The sequence below is a fragment of the Eptatretus burgeri genome, chromosome 16 (assembly GCF_056783735.1).
Source record: "Eptatretus burgeri isolate ZD-2024b chromosome 16, Ebu_testis_v1, whole genome shotgun sequence".
Lineage (NCBI taxonomy): Eukaryota > Metazoa > Chordata > Myxini > Myxiniformes > Myxinidae > Eptatretus > Eptatretus burgeri.
In genome coordinates, this window is record NC_140976.1 from 24,929,248 (window position 1) to 24,948,418 (window position 19,171).

The 19,171-nt window shown below is 42.1% G+C and overlaps 1 protein-coding gene across 1 annotated transcript in view; it reads right to left on the bottom strand.

The window, feature by feature from the left end:
• LOC147010726 (uncharacterized) overlaps window positions 1-19,171 on the bottom strand; it is a 124,782-nt gene that overhangs the window by 35,555 nt on the left and 70,056 nt on the right. Inside the window, exons 16-20 of the mRNA XM_085859013.1 lie at window positions 19,041-19,079; window positions 6,567-6,618; window positions 2,928-2,993; window positions 739-809; window positions 521-577 (exon numbers count right to left, since the gene is read on the bottom strand). Of these exons, the coding sequence (XP_085715139.1) occupies window positions 521-577; window positions 739-809; window positions 2,928-2,993; window positions 6,567-6,618; window positions 19,041-19,079 (285 nt within the window). The remainder of the gene's footprint in view (window positions 1-520; window positions 578-738; window positions 810-2,927; window positions 2,994-6,566; window positions 6,619-19,040; window positions 19,080-19,171) is intronic.

The following is a 19,171-nucleotide window of genomic DNA, read 5'->3' on the forward strand; positions in this document are numbered from 1 at the left end:
TCTTGTAAATAATAGGACTAAAAACAAAAACATTATAAGCATTTAAATCTGTATGTTTTAGGGGACACCTGTATCAACTGAAAAGATGACCTCTCCATTGATGCAATCTTTTTCACAAAAATGGCTAGTTCCCTTCCACCCAAACGGTACATTCGTAGATTATCTGACAAGAAAAGTAAGTCCAAAACAAACCATAAGCAGAATATTTGCAGACTTAGTACAAGATAGAAAATAGCGGAGAGAAGTTGACAATGTGCTGAGACTGTTTCAACGAACACGTTTAACTGTCCAACTTGTGTCAAATGGAGTCCAACTCAAAGTCTCAAATCAGCGATACCACTCTAATCCCCTGCACACAATCGATTCAACTTTCTTCAAAATATAGAATGAACTTTTCACCCTCACTCACACTCCCCTCTCCCTTGGCCACAGTCCCGGTCATTCCATGCTGAGTGTGTTCCATTAAAAGTCGTTATAATTGCAAGGTGAACTGATCACAGTCTATGGTGCAAATGGTTACCTTTAGATCCCTGTGTACGATGTTTTGGCTGTGCATGTATGCCAAAGCAGAAACCAACTGGAAAAAGATCACAAAGATTAAAAGTGAATGCACTTCCACACAAATGTGCAAAATAATAAGTTTTTACCATTTCCTTGCTTCATATTTTAATGTGCTTCGTCGTGTATAAAACACAATATTAACATCACCCTGATGCCAACAAACATCTTTCGGCTCACCTGCCACATAACAAACCAGGTCGTCTGTTCTGAAAGAGTCCCAGAGGCCAAAATGCGTTTAAAGAGAGATTCTGCAAACAACAACAAACTTTAAAAAAGAAGCCGAAGCGCAAGCCATCATAGAGTTCTATTATTCTAGAAAACATTCCAAGAAGAGGGATTCAATTTGATTAAAGGAACTGTAGACAAAGCTGAAGCATACAGGGTTGTGAAAGTAAATGGAAATGGAAGGATGAGTAGATGAGGATAAATGGATTACACTTTAAGAAGTGAACATTTGAATTGTTCAACTATTTCAGTGGTAAAGAAATAAATCAATATATACATTTCCCTTTAGTCATGTGATACAATAGCAGCTTTTACAATTCTATTTGGGGGATTGGGGGTTATGCTACTTTATTGTAAGGAGCATTTTGGAACCCAAACCAGTGACAAATTCATCATCTGAGCTGCAGGTAGTGAACAAAAAAGAGGGAAATACTTGGGTAAATGAGGAACACCAAGCAACAGCTTCCACACAGGTGTGGCCCAGCAAATAACATCACAGCATACTTTGAGTCATGTATAAAAATATGGGCAATACACCTGGGCGCTCACTTGGTAACGGCTGGATAAGAAAACCAGGGAACCACTGGTTGGTGCGGATGACCCACAAATATCTAACGGAGATTAAGTAAATACCTGTAGATTTTTTTTTAATGCCGTGAACAAACTTTGACACATTATGAGTGATAAAGATTGTGGTCAAGTTTCGTCAAAATAGTGTGTAGTGTCAGAAAAGAAAGCAAATACCTATTTTTGGGGGTCAAACCTGGACCCACTTTGACCCCCTCCCCCCCCCATAAACTCCCTTAGACCCTGATTTTCTTAATGCCGTGTACAAACTTGAGTTGCAACATTACATATATCATTTTAGCAAAGTTGGTCACAATCCCATCAGCAATTGAAAATATTTACAGACGGATGGACTGACAGACGAACGGACAGATGGACGACGCACCATCCCATAAGCTCCTTGGAACTCTATTCCAGGTGAGCTAAACATCGGGTTCTGAAGGAGTGTATGGGGGGAGGGGGTTGCCCCCCAGAATAGGTATTTGCTTTCTTCTCCGAAACTACACACACAATTTGGATGAAACTTGACCACAACCATCACCACCTGTGATGTACCATAGTTTGTCCAAGGCATTAAAAAAAAAATCAGGCTCTACGGGAGCCTGTGGGGGGTTTGAGTGACTGTTGCTCCAGATCCAAGTGAGCTTCAGGACCTGCTGTCCTAACTATTTTTTACTTTCGGTAGGGTTGCCCAAAGAAATGCCACAATCAGCTATTTCTACACCTTAACATGGTGTTTGTCCAAAGCAGAAAACCCCTGTTGTGGTGGGGGGGGGCAAATTAAGTCACCACAACCACAGTCGTGTGACCTTTAACCCCCCTGGCAAGTTTGGTTGAGATTGGATAAGTAACGACCGAATGTACTCTGGTCAGACAGACAGACACCAAATGGAGTATTTTATTATGATGGCAAATACCCTGAGTGTCAGAGTGTCTGACACGAGCTTAGTTTCCAGGATCCTAAAAAGCAAATTATTCCTTCGTCCTGTTGGACTTAGTCCAAAACAGGGGCTTATGGATTTGGTCTTGATTTTTATACCTGTGCGTGCGCAACCATATCTCGGACCTGTATGGACCAATTTTATTAGTACTTGGCACAAAGACAACCCATGATGGTATATATATATGCACGCCATTTTTTTTTGACATCAGATCCAACTGGTGGCCATTTTGTTACTTCAATGTGTCCCAACCACTTCTCAGACATGCATGGTCCAATTTTGTTCAAACTTTGCACAAGCACAGTACATGATGGCATGCATGTGCCCCTTTATTTTGTGATCTGATTAAAGATGGCTGACTGGTAGACTGTAAACATGACTGGTGACTGGTAGATGGACAAGAAACGATTTATTCAAGTTGTACATAAATATGGGCTCGCCCTTTAACTCCAGATAGCAAAATTACTAAAACAACAGGAGCTATGACATTTTATGTCTTTTTTTTTTTTACTGATTTACACTGTTGCTTACTGGAAGATTTTAACCCACAATCTCTGATATGGGGTTCATTATATTCACAATGAGGCTAATGTCAGCAGAAAGTGAAAAAAAGAATGACTTCAGAAAACTCACTTCCATGAAATAATTCTTCAACCAAGTAGGGAAATTCATCATGCTTCGAAACAGCAAGGACCTTGACTGTGTGGAAACAACAAGTGAAAACATGAACCTTTCCAACCGGAAAACACTTATAATTAGACAAGAATCAAATTACGAACTTCATCAGTGATACAACTTATCCATAAATATTACTACAACATGACATTTTACTCTGCAATACTAACATATGAGGTACACAAATCAAAGAGAATTGATGACCATCGCTCTTCCACCCTTCACTCACCCCACCATCTGCATCATGAACATGCAGATTAGAATCCAGACCTCCCTTCCACCACCCCCTCCCATGCCGATTAGAATCTACACCTCCCTTCCCCCACCTCATCCCATGCCAATTGAAATCCACACCTCCCTTCCATTGCTCCCTCCCATGCTGCTGATTATAATCAACACCTCCCTTCCATGCCGATAAGAATCCACACCTCTCTTCCCCCATCCCTCCCAGGCCGATAAGAATCCATACCTCCCTTCCCCTTCCCTCTAATTTTCCCTTCCAGAATTGATACTAACACAAGACCCATCGTTACACTGACAGGATTAATCAAAAGCCAGCATGATGCACTTCACAAAATTACTGTAGGTCAATCTGTGAGTCTCAATGACATGTAAAATTAAGTGAACCACGTGAAAAAGGGTCTTTATAACATGTAGATGTTGCTGCTGCTGTCATAGTGGCTGTGGTTGTTGTTTGTGTGCTCCTTCCATGTCTGCCATGCTTTATTACCTCTGCCACCAAAGGTGAAGGAGGTTATGTTTTCACCCCTTTCTGTCTGTTGGGTCGCCGAAATATGTGACCCTTATTATCAGTAATTGGGTCGCCGAAATAGGTGACCCTTATTGTCCATAATTCTGTCTGTTTGTTTGGATGTTTGTCATCAGCATAATTGGAAGTAAACGTGGGCCGATTTTGACCAAACTCGGGTGGTAGGTACATCTTATGACTGAGTGGTTTGGAAATTGTGATGGTTGCTTGGGACGCTTTGGTTCCCCAGCAACAACCGAAAAACCTTCAAAATCGGTACCGTTCACACAAAATCAATTCCGAAAGCCATTATCCCACGTAGGCTTATGAAATTTGGCATGCATCATCTACAGGTGATGCTCTACCAAATATATTCCTGTTTTTGTGATATATGGAATAGTTTACCCACAACGCCCCCTACAAATGGGGTATGCCCGAAAAATGGCGAAAATTGAAGGCCCCCTAGCGACCAGGTGAGTGCATCGATCTGAATGAAACTTTGCAGGTTCATAGCACGCAATGAGTATTACAACTTTGCCTCAGGACATATTGACCGATATTGCTTAGGTCAGGGGTCAAAGGGCAAAAATAGATAATATGCGAGAGCTGGAGGTGCCTTCGCGCCAAATGCTACTCCTCCTCGGGTTATGGTCGGATGGTCATGAAAATTCACACGAATTGTCTGGAATACATTGTGCACAAACGATCGAGCCGGATTTTCGATTTATATCTTTTTTCACCCACAGCACCCCCTCGAACTTTGGGGATTTCCGATATCAAACCGCATCTTCGGTACTTTTCATTCAAATTGATACCGAGTAGTTATCAGTAGATGGAACTCGATGAGATTTGGTATGCATAATCTTAAGGTGATTCTCTATCCGCTATATGACATCCATTTTTTTTCTATATCTTATAGTTTCCAAATGGTAACCCTCTCAACTTGGGTGTCCGAGGGCCATTGAGCATTCCCGCTGAAAATTCAAAGTACACGAGCTCCAAGACAGTTGAACCGAATCGAATGAATCTTTACATGCTTATAGACCGTAATGAGTACTTCAACTTTGCTCATTTGCATAATGACCTATCTCGAGTAGGTCAGGGGTCAAAGGTCAATAAGTGCATTTTTTGGGCGAAATTACCATTCAAAGCACCCTTGCTCCAACACGGATTAACTGATACGAATGAAAGTTCATAGGTACAGAGTAATCAATGAGTACTACAATTTTGCTTCAGGACATATTGACCTATCTTGGCTAGGTCAGAGGTCAAAGGTCAATGAGTGCATTTTTTGGGCAAAATGACCATTCAAATCCCCCTTGCTCCTACACGGGTTAACCGATACGAATGAAAGTTCATAGGTACAGAGTACTCAATGGGTACTACAACTTTGCTTCAGGACATATTGACCTATCTCGGCGAAGTCAGGGGTCAAAGGTCAATGAGTGCATTGTTCGGGCAAAATGACCATTCAAAGCCCCCTTTCTTATACACGGGTTAACCGATTCGATTGAAATTTCGTAAGTACTTAGTACTAGATTAACTCGGATCAGGGGTCAAAGGTCATCGGATGCTCGGCGACCCATGGCCGCCTACCGGCTTGTTTGTCTGTTTGTCTGTTTGTGTACAGGATATCTCAAAAAGGTCTGGACGGATCTGGATGAAATTTTGTGGGCATGTTGGCTGTGTGACAAGGAAGGATTTGTTCAATTTTGGTGAAGATCTGAATCCGGATCCAGATCTGATAATTTTTTTAAGTGATTCTTTCACCTTTGAGAGATGGAGCCAAAACGATATATAGCACGATATCTCAAAAAGTTGTGTACGGATTTGGACGAAACTTGGTGGACAGGTTGGGTGTGTCACAAGGACGAATTGGTTCAATTTTGGTGAAGGTCCGAATCTGCATCTGGATACGAGAATAATTTAATTTCTAAAGTGATTCTTCACCATTGAGAGATCAGGCCAAAAACGATATCGTACTGTATTGCATGATATTTCAAAAATGTATTGAGCCCGATATGTTCCCGTGGATCAGGCATTACGTGGCGGAGGTATACGCTCTACCGAGTGCCCTTCTAGTTTTAATGGTTTCCTGCTGTTGTCGAATATATCAAAAATACCAGTTTGCACAAATGGAACCACTCCATTACTACTCTATAAAAGCGTGACACACCTCGCTTTTTCAAGTGTGTTCCTCACAACTCTACTCATTTATTTTATGGTATCTGCTGTTCTTGAGATATTAAATGATAATTTAAAGGATTGCTGCAAATTATATTAATTTCACAACACCTGATATTCACTTTATTTTGATTGTAAACTGCCCTGATCAGCTGGGCACCATTCTTTCTTGAAGTTTAAATCCTTTCATTCAGGTGGTTACAATCAAACTTAAAGATACATCAACAATTTATATAAAATGTAAACATTTTCAGTGCCTGCCACACATCTTATTGTCCATGGTGCACACGACCAGATCTGGAGATGTACTGTGATAATTATAACTAAAACAAGAAGAAAATTTCATGCTTTCTTTAATACACAGCAAATGTTTAACTTAGAGAGACTCGGTGGTGTAATGCTTTGAGCGTCTGCTCTGATTTTGGGAGGTCGGTGGTTCAAACCCTGGTCGAGTCATACCAAAGACTTAAAAAAACATGTGCACTACCCACAAGCTCAGTGGTGTTTGTCTCATCAGTATGTCCGTGTGTGTGTGTGCGAGTGTATGAGTGAGTGGCAGTTCCATTATGAGCCTTAGACCGACCCCACGTATATAAAAATAAAAATATTTAAAAAAAACCTTTTCGTAAACCTATTCTGCAAGATTGAGTGAAATCCATACTTACTAATGTTTGGATGATCAAGTGCACGTAACACATCAGCCTCCAGAAATAGCAACTAAAAAGGAACAAAAAGGGAACAATGATTTGAGGAATCTATATATATATATATATATATATATATATATATATATATATATATATATATATATATATATATATATATATATATATATATATATATATATATATATATATATATATATATATATATATATATATATATATATATATATATATTGTGAGAATGTATAAAAGCTGATTTACCATATGACACCCAAACAATATGAGAAGTTGACAACGTGCTTATTGACAAAAGTTCATAAATAGTCCGGCACACTGAAATAACTCTTACAGTTATTTCAGTTTGCCAAGCATATTATTACATTTTGTATAACAGTTTTGTGTGCAGATTTCAAGTCTAATTGATGCCACTCTGAAACTCTTGTTGAGCAATTCAAGGTATTTGGGATATATATATATATATATATATATATATATATATATATATATATATATATATGTATATATATATGTGTATATATAGAAAATATATATATATATATATATATATATATATATATATATATATATATATATATATATATATATATATATATATATATATATATATATATATAGTTGTGGAGCCGTGGCTTTGGCGACGAGCACGACCGCAAGATGGAGCAGTCGGGTCGGCTCCACCGAACACCCGGAAATTATAGGTCGTCACCCCGGATAACTCCGGAGCCAACGAGTCCTTTATCGGACCGAAGATTGCCAATAGGTCGGCCACGTGGGATAGGGTCGATTGCCAATTTCAATTTACCTAAATACCCATGTCGTCCTTGTGAGTGGAGGAGGCCAGTGGGTCGACCACGAGCCTCGTGGTTGCAGCAGGTTGACAATCATCTCAAGGAGATGGGGATGGGCCTGGCATCTGCCTGGGGGATTGCCAGACGGAGGCCCTGGAGTACCGGCGGAAAGTGGACGCAGCGACGCGCTGTTCTGGCACATGCTCCCATACCTGACCCTGACGTGACCACGTCGTCCAAACTACTGGGGAAATTCACCCTCGGCAGGATCTGCGCGATCCGGGCCGTTACCGAGCCGTATCCTGAGCGGAGAGTATGAGAATCCTGCCGGGCCGATTGCCGATTACGGCAACAACGAAGCCTCCTAGTTCCCGTTCGCAGCGTGGCAAACCAATGATAGAAATACAAAAACGAGCTGAAACATTTAACAGGGAATTTATTTATAATAGGGGGGGGGAGGGAACACACAAGGACCAGAGTTATCTGACAATAAGAAATGCAGTCAATGTACAAGCAAAAAGCACTTAACAGTTCCTACTTATAGATGGGCCCACACACACACACACACACACACACACACACACACACACACACACACACACACACACACACACACACACACACACACACACACACACACACACACACACACACACACACACACACACACACACACACACACACGGACCCCAATGGTCTTTGTTGAAGGCCTCCACCCTTCCAGCTCGAGGACAGGTGAGTTAGAGACCAGAGCCTGCGCTTGTCTGAGTGTCTGAGTGTCTGAGAAGTGTCTGAGAAAATCAGTGTCTGAGAAGTCTCGCTTCTCATTGGTTGCGGGGAACATTCCATCTCGCTGGGGCAGAGTCGGAGCTCTGGTGGCCAAGGAAACTCCACCCATGTACGTGCTGACACACACGTGTTTAATGGTGCCGATGGATGATGGTGAGACGAGAAAGGAAGGAGGATCTTGTTGTAGTAATTGATGTAACAAAAGGTCTCACTATAAAATAATTCACAGTGCACGTACAATTATTCACCCATTAAACAAAGGGGAAGCAACCCTGACTAGAAACACGGACTTATCGATATAACTGTTCTTTTGGGACCCTGGCTGTTGTGTGTGATGGGTTCCAGATTCGTAACAATATATATTGTTACAAATTTCAGAATCGGATCCGACGAATGCATACAAACATCCAGGTCTTCAGATAGTTATTTCCCTAAATGCATGTCCAGGAGAGACCCATCCCCATATCTGGTGGGATTCTAAATGTGATGCGTTGAGAAGGGTAAAGAATAGATTCCCTCTCTTATGGAAAGCTCCTTTTTAGCTCGCCTGTTCGAAGAACAGAGAACTATAGCGATACCCTCGGCGTGAGCGTCAGCATCAGCATGAGCGTGAAAATGTTAAAGTTTTTGGTGCAAGTTATTTCCTTTGTAATGTTTTTATCTACCACACTATTTTTTACTGATTACAATATACAAATACATATATTGCTTTAAAATTATTTGGATCAGACTTCACTGCAATGCTTTATAAAAAATATTATTAGACTAGTTCTCTTTACGACAGACACATTCATGCACGTGAGATAGCGGTTAGCCCAACAGAGGCTCGACACCTGCCTTTTCCATCGATGTTTGACACGCCGTGCAGCAGCCCCATGGCGCGCTAACTGGCTCTTTTTCATATCGGGCTGAACATTGAGGTGATAATTGTTGACGTTTTATGAGCGCTTCATGTTTTCGCTCGGTAATTCTGACAAATGGCTGCTTTCTGCCATTCGTCCAGCACCACAGGCATGGCGTCATAGGCCAGGAATGGTTGCGAGACGGGTGGGTTGTCACGGGCAACGATTCGCAAATGGGGCGGGGTGGATTTGGCTGGAGTCTGCGCCCGCCCAGATGGGCCGCCTATAAAAAGAGGATGAGAGGTTCCTTCTTGACCAGTCAGGTGGCGACGGCTTTGAGAGTCAGTTGGTGTCAGTGAGTCGGCATCAGTCAGAAGGCTTTCGGAGTCAGTTGGACCAGTCAGTTTGAGATTCCGTTTACGACGGTCAGTTTGGCAACAGTCAGTCAGACGGCTTTTACAGTCAGTTGACCACCAGTCAGTTGGCGACAGCCGGTTGCGGTTCTGAAAGCTTTGAGAGTATTTCAGTCAGTTCCAGTCAGTCAGTCGGCACCAATCAGTCGGTGCCAGTGAGTTGGTGACAGCCTCAGCGCCTTACAGCTTCTCACAGCGCCTCACAGTTCCTCACAGCACCTTACAGCTTCTCAGAGTTCCTCACAGCGCCTCGCAGTGCCTCAGCCTCTCACAGCTCCGAACAGCTGTCTGTTGGTTGTGGCTCCTGGTGGCTCTTGGCGGTGGATGATGCTCGGACCGTTAATGCTCGTTCTGCTCGAGGCTTGCTTTTGGCGTACCCGATTATTGCCGTCCCTGGTTCCTGGGGGTGACGACGTGCCGTTGATTGGCGATTAAGCCTGTTCGCGAGTGCATGGCAAGGCTGGGTGTGGGCAACGGACAAGGCACGCTCAAACATTTCAGGACATTTTTATTTGACGAACGAATTCTATTTGGTGAGCGAGACGATTTCTCTTCCCCCCCCCCCCATAGATCTACCGGGTACCCTTGTCTCGTGTTTGATTGTTAAGTAAGGCATAGAGATTTTTTATCCCCCGCCGCATGGCGGAAGGGGGATATTGTTTTCACCCAGGTCGTCCGGCTATCCGTCCGTCCGTCCATACGTCCGGGCGTCAACATTTATAGCTGTGAGTGCGATAACTCTGTTCGCCATATTGGAAATATGGTGGGGATGAATCACAGACAGCAGGGGGTTGGGGGAGAGACTGGAGAGGAGACAGTAGAAGACAGAAAGACGACTGACTTGCCTGTGGTGAGAGAGTGAGGCCCAAAGACTCAGCCTCATTGTGGGAGATACCAATGATCTGAAATGCCTTGGTTTCCACAGCATGAAGCCGAGAAAGATGGGAGGCAGGAGCACCAGCCCAGAGGGGAGAGCAGTACTCCATCAGGCTGTGGACAAAAGCATTGTATGTGGTCAGGAGCTCAGGTGGGCCGAGGAAGGACTGTATGACGGAGAATTCCCAGTTGGCGACCGGCTTTGGAGGCCAGGTTGGAAATGTGGCTTTCCCACGAAAGATCATGGCAGATAATGAGACCCAGAAGCTTAAAAGAAAGGACTTCTTCCAGAGGATTGTTGAGAAAGTGGATGGGGGTGTTTTCCAAATGATCCTTTCGGAGAGACATAGTGAGAGTGTGGGATTTGTCCGGATTGAAAGACCTGTTCCACGTGTTGGACCAGTTTGTGATTTTACCCAGATCTGCAGTGGGTAAAGAAGCTGTTGCTTGCCGGTCTGAGGGATGACAGATGGTACGGCAGAGAGTGGAGTCATCGGCAAAGAGATAAAGAGAATTTTTCAGAGTCAGAGAGATCATTGATGAAAATCAGAAAAAGAACGGGGCCCAGATTGCTGCCTTGAGGAACTCCAGCCTGGACAGGAAGAGGGGATGAAAGAACTCCATTTAGGGCCACACGTTGACTGCGACAAGAGAGGAAAGCTGCAAACCATGAGTGGAGATGGCCTTGGATACCATCGGAAGAGAGTTTGGTGAGCAGGGCTGGGTGCCAGACCATGTCAAAAGCACACGATATGTTGAGGGATATGGCTCTTTTCTCGGGAACCACTGGCCCGATCTAATTGAAACTTGCCAGGTATATTGCTGGGGACCTGAGTATGTGCCTTTAAGGTTTGACATTAATCGGACAAGTGGTTACCAAGTTATGGCCATTTATTTACCAAACCAATGACAGAACACGTTGCTGCGTAGGCGTGGCCAATGGGGAAATAGCGCCTTAGTTACCAATGACAGGACACATTGCTGCGTTGGCGTGGCCGCTTTGGAAGAGATCCTCAATTACCAATGACAGGACACGTTGCTTGGCGTTTTGCACCCACAGTATCTATCTTCCATCTATAATTCCAGCAATCTCTGTTTGTTTGCCTTTTCAAGGTTTGAAATTAATCGGACAAGTGGTTCCCAAGTTATGGCCAAGATAGAGCGTGTTCCCCATTACGCTTTACAACGTACGGACTTCCGGTTAGTGATGGCTTACTGTATTCTAATAATTTCTCGATTTCTTATGCGCATTTATAGATAAACACAATGCCCCAATCCAGTCGTTGTTTACTAGAGCGAAGGAATATATCAGTGTGGTTCTTTGAAAGTTTTTTTTTTTTTTTTGCATGTACGGGCATGCTCTAGTATCTATAAAATATATATGTATAAAAATAAATAAATATTAATGTATATACGTATAAAATATATGTATATACAATAGAACATACAGTGCCAGGACACTGCTCGATGTCGCTATCCTCAGCTTACTGAATATATATTTTTTACATTTATAAAGGTGAGCTTACTGGATTTTTTTTTTTTTTTACATTTATACATATATTTTAGAAATATATATATATATATATATATATATATATATATATATATTTCTAAAATAACCGGGTGTAGTGGCGTGTGCCTGTAATCCGGCTCCTCGGAGGCTTGGGTTGGAGGATCGCTTGAGGACGGGTGCTCTGCGCTGGGCCGCGCTATGCTAGGGTGGAGGGCAACCCGGAATCATGGCAAAACCCAATCCTTATCCCTGTGTCATAAGAGGCGACCAGGGTTGCGTCAGGAAGGGCATCCGGCATAAAACCTGTGCCAAATCAGTATGCGGATCATAACAGATAATCCGCTGTGGCGATCCCTAACGGGAGCTGCCGAAAGAAGAACAACATATTTATTGCATCATATATATATATATATATATATATATATATATATATATATATATATATATATATATATATATATATATATATATATATATATATATAAAATATGGAATAGGCAAAGCCTAGAAGCGAACGTAGAATTCTTCTTACATTCGCTTCTGACTTTACATAAAACTTGTTCACAACTGTATACTTGCCAACTATACCGTGGTACGTGTAAGCGCCGCACAGCTGATTATTTTGACGCAATTTCCGGTTACTTCGGCCTGGATTCGGGATCAGCGATCAAATAATGTAAATCACGATTAAAAAATATTTTTGATGATGCGCGAGATATCTTTATTAAAATTAACTTTGGGAAAAAATAATTGAATAAATAAATAAATAAATAAACAATCACTTCTGTTCAAGAATAAAAGAAATTAAAAGTTCCGGAAAGAGTTTCAAAAATCACTCCCGGTAATGTTAAATACAAAATAAACACTTCCTGTCATGAAAAAAATCACTTTCGGAAGTATAAAATTAACTTTGGGAAAAAATAATTTAATAAATCAACAAACACTTCCGGTCATGATCTCCCGGCATGCATCAATCCCCATGACAAAAACCGGAATCAAAAATATACCATCAGAGATGGGGAATCCCCCGCCATTGAATGAAAAAGGTTATACATATTCCAGATAATGAGGGAGGTGAATTGGAAACAAGACACCATTTGGTCATCATCTCGAAAAAGTTCCCCAGGGGTGAGGAACATAGTAACCAGAAATAATTGAAATCAGATAAGCGGTTTTCCATTTATTACAAAAAACATTTTTTTCAAGATAGCCGCCCCAGTCGGCCATCTTGGATCCGGCCACGCCCAAAATCAATAGGGTTCTTCCTTTTCAGGTGGTACATGTGACTCAAATTTCAAATCGATATGGCGAAAAAACTTTTTTTTGAAGATGGCCGTCCTAGTCGGCCATCTTGGATCCGGCCACGCCAAAAATCAATAGGGTTCTTCCTTTTCAGGTGGTACATGTGTGACTCAAATTTCAAATCAATATGGCGAACAGAGTTATCGCACTCACAGCTATAAATGTTAACGCCCGGACGTATGGACGGACGGACGGATAGCCGGACGACCTGGGTGAAAACAATATCCCCCTTCCGCCACGCGGCGGGGGATAAAAAAACAGAAGCAAAAAAAAAACGGAAGCAAAATGGTCATAGCCAATGACACGGATTCCCAATAGCCAGGGGTATTGTGTTGTTGTTTCCTATTCTCTCACGTGCACACGTTAAGTATGAAGCTCACTGCGTTCGCCATAAAAATAAGTTATTTATAGACATATATATATATATATATATATATATATATATATATATATATATATATACATATACATATATATATATATATATATATATATATATATATATATATATATGTACAAATATATTTATATCTATATTTTGTCATTTTTGATATACATATATATTTTATCTACAATATATATACAGTATATACATATATGTTATACATTTGTATGTATATATATATATATATATATATATATATATATATATATATATATATATATATATATATATATACATACATATATATGTACAAATATATTTATATCTATATTTTGTCATTTTTGATATTCATATATATTTTATCTACAATATATATACAGTATATACATATATGTTATACATTTGTGTATATATATATATATATATATATATATATATATATATATATATATATATATATATATATATATATATATATATATATATATATATATATATATATATATATATATATACATATATATAAATATAAAACATGGATATATATCCTGGTGTTGGCGCAGTGGTTAGGGCAGCAGCTTGGGATCCAAAAGGTCCTGAGTTCAAGCCCCGTTGGGCCACTGAATTAATACACCAGGGAGTTGACTCAGCCTGTCATCCTTCCGAGGTCGGCGAAGTGAGTACCAGTGTACTGGGCTGGTGTATACCCCGGTTAAAATAGGTGTACCATATCCCTGTGTCGTAAGAGGCGACCAGGGTTGCGTCAGGAAGGGCATCTGGTGTAAAACATGTGCCAAATCACTATGCGGGTCAAACGGATGATCCGCTGTGGCGACCCCTAACGGGAGCAGCCGAAAGAAGAAGAAGAAGATATATAACATGGATATATATAAAGATATATTATTTATTTTTAGATCAAAAAATATTATACATATATATATATATATACATACATATAAATATACAAAAATATATTGTATATATATTGTTATGGTTGTGGGGGTAGATGGAATGATTTAATCGGGAATTTAGCAGTGTGGAGTTGCTTGGTCCACGGATGAGAAGAATCTCAATATAACTAAGTGAGGGAATCTGTGAGCTTAAGTGTTACGTGTCACCACACAAGGGGTGGTACAGTGTTAATTAGCTAAGGGAGTGAGAATAAGTTCTCCAGTTCGTGATTGCCTTCTGTGGTTTTCCCTATGTTTTTTTATATTTCACGCCAAGCAGTAAAGATGGGCAACACATCCCCGAAACCACAACAAACAGGAAGCCCCACCTTCCCAGGTGTGGTGTGAGCAGGTCATGCCCCCGAGGCTGAAGATAGAGGGCGAAGGAGATGGAGTACAGAGAGGAGGCTGGGGATTGCAAAACAGTCAGAGGGTGGTGCATTGCAAGGGTGGATTGAAGAGAGGCTGGTGCATTTTGCATGTAGGGATTGTGGAAGGATTCCATCTGGAAATGATGGGAGTTTGGCAGAGCACACACATGAGGTCGGTAGGAGGACCGCACGAGGCAGGTGGCAGCTTTGGAAGAGGAAGGCTGGCACGTTTTGAGCCTGCATGTGGAAAGCTGCTTGTGGATTGCCTGGCGTACGTGTGCCCTGCTACAAGTGAAGCAGCATTCTGCCTGCGTGTGCATGTGCTGGTGGAGACGTCTCCATTCTGGGTTCGACAGGGATCAGCTCTGGCCAAAGTTGAGTACCAGTGTACTTAAAAGGGGGTGGGGGGGGTATTTTCATTTTGGTCACCCCTTAGTATTTGTATCTGTATGCAAGGCCTCGACTGCATGAGTTATTTAATTTTTATTGTTATTATCTCCTTTTACATTATTGGCTTGTAAATATATGTGTATGTGCATTAAATGTGTTTATTTTGAAGAAATTGTATTCGTGTAATTGTCATGGGTTCGTGGATTAAACCCCCTGTTTATTGTTTCGGTTCCATTCCCAGTACGCCGCCATCCGCCATACCCTTCGAGCACGTGTTGAAATCTTCGCCGATCAACGTGTCCGCCTCCGCTTAATAAGGAACTGCTTAGCAATCCTGGGAGGTTGTCGATGTTAACCGAGACCACGAGGTGGGGGAAGCCATGTCGGTTCCCACCAGACTCCCCGGAATTGTAGGCCGCCGCACACGGATAATTCCAAGATGCGGCGGGTCGCTTGACCGACCGTGGACGCCAATAACTCAACCGCGTGACCTAGGATCCTCCCGTCTATGGGTTAATCGGGTTACCTAATTAATCACGTGGTTTAATTTCCGGGGAACACGCCCTCGGTATGCCTTCTCCGAACCGGATCACTACCGAACCGGATCACTCTACCGGACCGGATCACTTTACCGGATCGGATGCAGCCGAGCGATACTTCCAAGGACGTACCGGCTAAAAGGAACGGATCATTGGGAATAAAGTCCTGAGTAAAGTAGGATTTGGACCATGCTGGATCAATGGAAGAAAAGACAAAAACGAGCAGGGAACATTCCTTATCATGATTTATTTACAATCAACTTATAAAAGGGGACACAGAGCAGACTTAACGCGAAATTAATAACAATAATAATAACGATCTTCTGCAGTCTTACTTAGGCAGACAGGCGTCACGACACACACATACGCACACACACACACAGACACAGAAAACCCGATGAAGAGGGAGATGAACCAGGAATTGGGCACCGTAAAGGAGGACTTTGAGTCGAGAAGGGGCGGAGTCCAGAGTGAGAGGATGGAGTAGTAGGCGGGAACAGGTAGGCGGGTGAGATTGATTTTGTGTGGGTGGAGACGAGGAGGCGGAGTCCGGGTAGCAGGAGGCCGGTCGTGGTGGTGTCGAGGCGAGGTGAAGCGAGGTGGAGAAACTCAAAAAGCAAGAGAGAAACAGAGGGACTTCTCCGACCTTTATAGGATTTGCAGCTCGGGGAGGAGGGGCCACCCCAAATCGTAATGTAATCACATGAATCGGGTGCTTGGATTGGCCCCGACCCCTCACGTGGCCTGCCAGCTTGGCCCAGAAACAGCCTCACTTCGTTTCCGGCAAGGCCATCCCAGGCAGTCAACATATTTTGCTCCGACCCGAGATGACATGAATCGCCCACACCAAAATAGGCACGCGAATCGTCCTGCAAAAACCCGCTGAGCCGTGCCCGGGCGACCGGTCGAGGGTCCCGCATGCCCGCTCGGGCGTTCGACCAGCATTGATCAACATGCTTGCTCTGCGCGAGCCAACATGTCCCGCACTGTACATTCCCCGACTCGATCGCAGCTTCGCTGGCCGTAGAGACGAGAAGACGCTCACCATCCGTGGAGAATCCACTGCTGCCAGCGAGGGCCGATGGTACATCATCATGGAAAAATCCGTGTATGTCTCACGAGCGGCGTACGTGTCTGCTTCCGAGCACATTACATACAGTGCGCACGGTTCCGCCATTACGCACGTGCCCAGTGCTCGCGTTCACACGACCCCGCTAGCGTGTGCGCGGGGCGAACACCAATATGTGTCGGATATTGAGGTTGAAAAGGAACATGCCACTTCTACCCGCACACTTGTATCCCGCCCAACATGGCGTGGAGTCGGCTTTATCGGCCTCCGTACGCGTTTTGTGCAGCATGGGCATCATGCTGGCTGTGTTTCCCGTGCCGTGAAAAACACCATTCGTGCAGCCTCTTCAGAGGTATTTATTCGCATGCCTTTTTAATGCAACCGGCAATCTTCCCCAGATCATTGGAAGCTCGAGTCGATAATCCCACACCAACAAGCACACCACATGACTTGGCGCTGCAGTTTGCCCACCACGGCGCCGCATGCGCTGGCCTCCACGAGGCCCCACCTTACAGTGAAGCGCACGTCGCTGATTTACCTCAGGAATAATCAGAAAAGAAGAAGAGTAGGGATGAAATGAAGGAGAAAATGATTTAAGCAGCCCAAGCTATTAGATCATCGCAACGCACTCCCTTGTTGTCCCGCTAAACAACAGGAAGGGGACTATCTACACGTATAATAATGGAATAACTATCTTGGGATCTGTCGTATGCTGTCGTATATATATATATATATATATATATATATATATATATATATATATATATATATATATATATATATATATATATATATATATATATATATATATATATATATATATATATATATATATATATATATATATAGCCTGGTGTTGGCTTCGTGGTTAGGGTGGCGGCTTGGGATCCCAGGGTCCTGAGTTCAAGCCGCGTTGGCTGCTGAATTAACACCAGGGGGTTGACTCAGCCTGTCATCCTTCCCAAGGTCGACGAAGTGAGAACCAGTGTACTGGTCCCGGTGTATGCCCCGGTTAGAATAGGTGTATCATATCCCTGTGTGTCGTAAGAGGCGACCAGGGTTAGCGTCAGGAAGGGCATCCGGCCATAAAACATTGGGTCAAGAAAAAGCCCAACCCCTGCGCAGCAGGGAAAAATGGCTGTAAAAACGGTCATATATATATATATATATATATATATATATATATATATATATATATATATATATATATATATATATATATATATATATATATATATATATATATATATATATATATATATATATATATATATATATATATATATATATATATATATATATATATATACACACACAATGTTTACATGTTTATTTCAATAGTAATGCGTTTATTTATGGCTACCGCCGATCTTCTTCGATATGTTCTCGAATCCCAGGAACCAAACCGAACCTTTCCCATCAGCCCTTGGTTTCCACAATCACGGTTTCAACTGTCACGACATTTTCAAGGAACCTAACCCCCGCGATATTGGAGGGTTTCCTATTTTGTGATTTGTTGGCAACAACACAGATATAATTATTATAACCTAGTCTTTACACATGCACCTGGGATTAAAAAGACTGCTTTACACAGTTACATTGTAACACCTTGGTGTTCAGGCCTCAAGTAAATATGTTCTTCTGCAGTGCCTGAGATTTTCCGAAAGTGATCAAGTAAAATGTTTTGTGAAGATCGTATGTTGAGGTTGTAGTGACTTGTTGTATTTTTAAATTTAAGTAAAAAAAAAATAAGTGAAAAAAATGGGAAAGCAGTCCAAACACATTTTGCAACTCCCAAGCTTGGTAATTCATACGAAACCATAAGCCAACATTCCCCAATATGTCATGCAGGAAATATTTAAATGCACTTGTCATTGAATTTCCTTGGGCAACGCCAGGTACTTCAGCTAGTAGTCTATAAAATCTACAAGTCAGCTGAGTGGGGCTAACCAACATGTGCACATACAAGAACAGAGGTCGTTGATGCAAAGTTCACAGTCACCTGCCATAGATCACGTGTATCAATATGTACATCAAAGACTCGTATTGAAAGATTCAAAAAGAAAACTAAAAAAGGACCTTCAACAGACCAGAACCAGCCCGAAAAGGGGGAAGGCTGAATGAACAGTCTCAGGGGACACATCCTCCTTGAGAAGCAAATTGCAAAAAAGGAAAGACGTGAACAACCATTTTATTACTTTTGACTCCACATTCACACAAACTCACATCCGCATTTTCTTGAAGTCTTGTGAATTTTACAGCAACCTGGAAGAGACGAGACAAGTGCAGAAGTCATAACATCACATTTTGGGTCGTCGTCATCGTCGACTATGTCTACTATTACCACAAATATTAAC